This window comes from Carassius auratus, chromosome 22, assembly GCF_003368295.1.
Source record: "Carassius auratus strain Wakin chromosome 22, ASM336829v1, whole genome shotgun sequence".
Lineage (NCBI taxonomy): Eukaryota > Metazoa > Chordata > Actinopteri > Cypriniformes > Cyprinidae > Carassius > Carassius auratus.
In genome coordinates this window covers 7,021,967-7,028,209 of record NC_039264.1, presented here as the reverse complement: position 1 = coordinate 7,028,209, position 6,243 = coordinate 7,021,967, and the positions used below count along the sequence as shown (strand labels likewise).

At 36.6% G+C, this 6,243-nt stretch overlaps 1 protein-coding gene across 1 annotated transcript; it reads right to left on the bottom strand.

The window, feature by feature from the left end:
• Nucleotides 1-202: 202 nt before the first annotated feature.
• On the bottom strand, nucleotides 203-5,891 carry LOC113039542 (uncharacterized). The gene is made up of 5 exons (XM_026197446.1): nucleotides 5,532-5,891; nucleotides 3,145-3,468; nucleotides 2,360-2,710; nucleotides 1,857-1,967; nucleotides 203-568 (listed from the first exon to the last, which is right to left on the bottom strand). Exons 1-5 carry the CDS (start codon nucleotides 5,770-5,772, stop codon nucleotides 522-524), a joined length of 1,074 nt encoding a protein of 357 aa, XP_026053231.1. The 5' UTR covers nucleotides 5,773-5,891; the 3' UTR covers nucleotides 203-521.
• Between the last annotated feature and the right edge of the window lie 352 nt (nucleotides 5,892-6,243).

Below are 6,243 nucleotides of genomic sequence, written 5' to 3'. Positions count from 1 at the left end.
GACGATTCATTGATGGTGTTCTCCACTGGAGCATTAGTGTGATTAATGGACCTCTCATGAGCATCATCCATCAGTGGAGTCCCACTCTGACCACCATGAACATCATTCGCCCTTTAAAAAAACAGATTCACAGAAGGTAAAGACATAAACAGAACTAATGATTCACTTACACCAAAAAATAGACTGCAAGACTGCAAGGAAATGCAAGTGTATTTCTTTTTATGTTTGCAGAATATATGGTGTTCTTTTGTTAAATATTAATGAATATGATCAACTGCCTTACACTGTCATCTTCTATACTACAGTAAGATACAGTTGTGGCCAAAAGTGCACTTAAACAATAAAACTATTTAAACTATTATCATAATAATCTTATTAAATCAACTATTGGAATTATATAGTAACATAATAATGAAAATGTATCCACGCCATCGTTTATTGTGAAGTAAACTGTAAGAACAGTGCTGTCCAACAGTGCCAACTTGAAGACATTAATTCTGATTTATTGTAGGTAAACTGATTCAGTGCTCATAGTATCTTACCTGATCATTGTGCTGCGTCCCGGTGTCTGTTTAAACAAACAATAACAAACTCAATTAAACACAAACTACTTTGGTTAATTAAGGTAAATACATACATACACACACACACATACATATATATATATATATATATATATATATATATATATATAATATATATATAGTATATATATAAGTGATGTCAAATGATTAATCGTGATTAATCGCAAGTTTTGTTTTGTGACGAGTCAGCTGCCTCCTCCCTGATTGTCATCGGCACCCCGTCCTAAATCTCCGCCCTTCACCATGCTCTCGACTGGAGTGGGTATGTGAGAAAAGGGGCGCTGGAGGAGTCAGGGCTGGCAGCATGTGATGGGGCACACCTGATGTGAATGGAGCCTCATCACCGCCGCTGTTTAAAAGCCCAATGCGCCTCTCCTCGGCAGACCGGTCCCTTCCCCGTGCATGCACACTGGTGTCCTCGTGGCAAGCACCACGACGAGCAGGATGCAGCCGGGCCATGATGCCCCTGGACCGAAGAGGGGAGCATGTGCGGCTGCCGGACTCCACCCCTTACCTGGCCCCTTCCTTCATGAACACTGCTCGACCCACACGAACCCCACAGCACGACGAGGACACCAGATCCCGTTTGTTTTGGACACTCTCCCCCTTTGGCCACTTTTATTCCCTCCTTTTTCTTATTTTCTTTTAATAAAAGCCTCTCGAGGCCTGACGCCATGCCCACTGTGTCTGTCTTGTGCTCCTCCCGTCACAGTTTACATAATATTTGTGCGTGTACTGTGTATATTTATCATGTGTCTATATAAATACACACACATACATTATATATTTTGAAAATATTTACACGTATATATTTATATTCATATAAATTATATAGAAATATTTTTTATATATAAACATAACTTAGTTTTTCTTGAATATATACATGTGTGTGCATTTATATATACATAATAAATCTACACAGTACGCACACATATTATGTAAACAGAAACTTTTATTTTGGATGCAATTAATCACGATTTCTAATTTGACAGAATTATATATATCTATATTAATGATGAACAGCGGAAATTATAATAAATAAAATGTATTGGGACCAATGACTTCAACCGCGAGGGACATTGATTACAAAGTACTTATAGGAAAATACAGGTTTTGACAGATTGTGTATTAAATTACCCAATTTGGGGCAAAAAAAATGATCAGCTAGTAAACTGAATCACTTTTTGAACTGAATTTTTGAAACAAGTGGTCTGAAAGAATCAGTTCACAGAGAAAATAAAAAACAGACTTCCCATCTAATGTAATACTCACCTTTTTTATTTACTCGACGCTTGTAGAAATAAAACCCACAAACAGATGCAGCTATAATCAGCAGGACAGCAACACATATTCCTGCTTTTCCACCTGCAGACAAACCTGCAACTGAAAGAGTAAATAAGTCATTATTACTAGAGAGCAAATTATAATCCATTTGACAATTTTTTTTTTTTTTTTTTTCAAGCTTTTCACTTTTCTGCTTTAGTCATCAGCTGTATGATATTGCTTTAACTGATAAATGGTTAGTTCTACTGTGTTATTTGAGAACATCACCTAAAATAGCAACACATCATTCAGCTGTCAGAAAAACTTAACAGCTTGATTTTGACCTCCCAGCTAAAGGTCCGAGGCTACAGGCTGCATGTGGCTCATTGTTAGCCCTGGCTAACACTGGCCCAGCAGTGGAAAAGCTGCTATTGGCTCAAAGCTCTCTTGGATTGATATAAAACACATAAATGTATTTTAAAATGCACTGAAATGCATAGAATTATGCTCACCGGTGATAGAAACGCTGAAGCTCTTTAAACTGGTGACAACAACACTGCTACTGTTGTTGTTTCTGCTGCTGATCTGTAGTTTATATTCTCCAGAGTCTGTGGTTCTGGTGTCTGTGATGATCAGAGATCCAGTCTGATGATCCAGCTTCAGTCTGTCTCTGAATCTCTCTTTACACTGAACATCTGAACAGATCTCACTCTGATCTCCAGTGATTTCAGCGATGAGAGTCTCATTAAAATACCACGTCATCACAACATTTGGGTGGTTTATTTCACCAGGATCTAACGTGACATATTCTCCCTCCACTACAGACTTGGTCTTCATTTCACCTCGTCGAGCAGAAGGCCCATCTGAAACACAAACCAACATCTGCTGGAGGATCTCTGCTGATGAAAAAACCTGCATAACCTGAGAGACTTTAAACATGAGTGCACTTGTACAAACCTTTCTTGACTTTGAATCTGACAAACAACATTTATCCAAGTTTTATATTTACAAAAAAAAAAAACATTTGACATACTGATTTTACATTGAATACACAACTAAAAGAAGCTTAAACCAGATATTATACGATTAGAAACTGTCATTGTTTCAGAGCACAACTGCAAAACTGTTAAAACTTAAATCAAGCCACAAATAAATTACAAATTACAAATCAACACTAAATGTGTTTTAAAGAAATTATCTATATCATTTATGTGAATACACAGGTAAGTGGGAAACATATAAATGATGTACTTAAAACATGTATAATCTCCTTATTAACATTTATTAAGTGACTCACCATTAACAGCAACTCTGAAGATCTTGTCACTGCCGCTGCTGTGACTGAGTATGGCTAGTTTATATTCTCCAGAGTCTGTGTTTCTGGTGTTCATGATGGTCAGAGATCCAGTCTGATGATCCAGCTTCAGTCTGTCTCTGAATCTCTCTTTACACTGAACATCTGTACAGATATCACTCTGATCTCCAATGATTCGAGCAATGCGAGAGTTATTAAAATACCATGCAATCTCCTCTTGTTGGTTTGTTTTAACACCAGTGTGCAGAGTGACTGATTCTCCCTCATTCACTGACACTGATTTTTCATCTGTAACTCCAGATGAACCTGAAGAAGAAATGAACAAACAATCATAAGTCAAACAAAAACACAACCGAAAAATGCAGTGAAATATGTTTCTACCTAAAGATTATGAGAAATTTTTCTGTATTCATAATGTAACACACATCATTCAACACACTGATTCATATTTGATCCTCTTTCTCTATACATAAATTTGTGAATACATGCGACCAACTATTTTCTTGTCTTCATGATGAATTTTACACTTATTACACACTCGTTCAGTAAAACCAATGAGATGTTCCTTTGTCTATTCTCAAGTGCTTCACACTTCACACACTCCAAAACAGAAGTTTCAAAGGGGCAGGACTTAAGAGAAGGACAGAATGAGAAATATCAGCCAGTCAATCAAAAGTCTTATTTGAAAAGCTGAGAGCAGGCATCTGTAGAGGAGTGAATTAAGAGCAGTAAAAATGGACAGATCTCACTTGTAGATCTAACTCACTTTTCCGCTAGCTTATATTCATGAAATGGAGTGGGTACAAAGGATTGTGGGTGATTGAAGGTTGCTGAGGATACATCCCATGCATCCTTCAAAATTTAGCCGAATGAAGGACACAAAACGTCAGCCTTGTCCCAAATGATAGCCTACCCTAAAACCTTGCAGTCTTCCTCTGAGTCCGCACTTTCGTGATGTTTTGTCGGCTAGAAGTTTGCTGCTGTGCAGCAATTTGCAGTGCGAGTTTGCAGATTCAAGTGCTGATCAAGAGAACATAACGGCCATAGAGGGGGGATCATGAGCACCCTTCTGAACGCTAAAATGAAAAATTGGACACCCTATGGCAGAGGTCAGCAAGTAAGTTTGGCATAAGGCCAAAAATATTTATATTTTGCCACTAGATGGTAAGCCAGAACATATATAGACTCACCCGCCACTTTATTAGGTACAACTGTTCAATTGCTTTGGTAACACAAATTGTTAATCCGCCAAACACATGGCAGCAGCTCAATGCTTTTAGGCATATATATGTGGTGAAGACGACTTGCTGAAGCTCAAACCGAGCATCAGAATGGAGAACTTTGAACGTGGAATGGTTGTTGGTGCCAGATGGTCTGAATATTTCAAAAACTGCTGATCTACTGGGATTTTAACACACAACTATCTCTAGGGTTTACAGAGAATGGTCCGAAAAAGAGAAAATATCCGTGAGCGGCAGTTGTGTTGATAAAAATGCTTGGTTGATGTCAGAGGTCAGAGGAGAATGGGCAGGATAAAGCACCACGTCACAAAGCTTAAATCATCTCAAACTGGTTTCATGAACATGACAAAATGGAAGTCAGAAGAATGCAGATCACTGGTCCAACATCTTCATGAAACACAAAATTGATGTATGTAAACCTATTGTAGAAGACTCCCAAAACAATACCTCGGAAAGGGGCACTTTAAGATCATTTACGTTTGTGCATTGAGCAGACACTTTTATACAAAATGACTTACAGTGCAATTTGTTTAAGCCAGTATGTGTACAGTATGTTTACGATCATAAAAAATATCGAAGCTAAAAGTTTTTATAAATGGTTTAATGTTTGAACCATTAAAGAAGAAACCGCATCCTCCGTACTTCATTTTTTGGGTAAAAAAAATGCACACAAAAGTACACGTACCGTTTTACAATCCCGCTGTTAACATTTTCAGTGCTTGGAAACAGCGTAATGCCAAACTCAACGCTGTCAAAAACTAATATAAGTTTGTGGGTGTAGGCTTAATTGTTTACTTAATGTAAAATCTGTTAAATATATAAACGTTTAATAAAGCTATAGGCATCCGGAGCATCATGACGCAGTTAAAAATACATTCAATTTGCAAAATTCACTTGATCCGGGCATTTAGACGGTCCCCATTTTCGATATTTTTACCATAATGTCTGCGTGACAAAAGTGAAACAATAACATTGTAAGTGCGTCACATCGTGAGATGATAGCAAATAAATGTCTACAGTGTTCAATCAAAACACACTGCGGGCAAAATACAATAATAATACATCTCCTTCGAATAAAATGTAATTATAGGTGGAAATGGAAGAGAATTCAACATTTTAATGTCTTACCGTGGTAGGGCAAAATCATGAGGAAAATGAATAGATTCTTCATTTTCAAAATATATAAAAATATATAAATGTTGATTTTATTAAACGAATGCTCTTGGTTCCCTTTGCTGTAAATGAAGAAGCTCTGCAGGTAGACCGTGAGAAAATAGAACCCTCCAGCTCTGCCAGGGATTTCTAAATAATTCAACCTACTGGTAATAAAACTAGCCCAACCGCCTTTCAGCATAAGAGGGTTTGTCATCTGTTGCTAGGGTGGCCAACTTTAGAAATGGAAAATACAGGACAAACGTGGATATTAAAGGGACAGAATAAGGGACATGGAAACTTGAGTGAAATACAAGAAAAAGAGAGTTGAATGAATAAATCAATCATACAATCAAATAATAATAATAATAATAATAATAATAATAATTATTATTATTATTATTATTATTATTATTATTATTATTATTATTTATAGTAGGTTGTGGCATTTTTGAAAATTGTGCAATATATGCAAAGCAGAGATTACAAATATTTCTGATCTTGTATGAAAGCACATGTCCATCAGTAAATAAAATTAAGAAAAGGCACGGTTCTTTTTATGACACAATTCTGACACAAATCTTTTTTCTCAAAATGATGACTTTTTGTCAGAACTGCATGACATAAACTCACAACTTTGACTTTATTTCTCAGAACTGTAAACTCACAATTGTGAGTTTTAAAGTCA

Coding starts and splice junctions, on each gene's coding strand:
- LOC113039542 (XM_026197446.1), bottom strand. CDS start 5,772: ATGACAAACCCTCTTATGCTGAAAGGCGGTTGGGCTAGTTTTATTACC. Junction 1,968..2,359: donor CTTCAGCGTTTCTATCACCG/GTGAGCATAATT, acceptor TTACTCTTTCAG/TTGCAGGTTTGTCTGCAGGT. Junction 569..1,856: donor GCGTCGAGTAAATAAAAAAG/GTGAGTATTACA, acceptor TTGTTTAAACAG/ACACCGGGACGCAGCACAAT.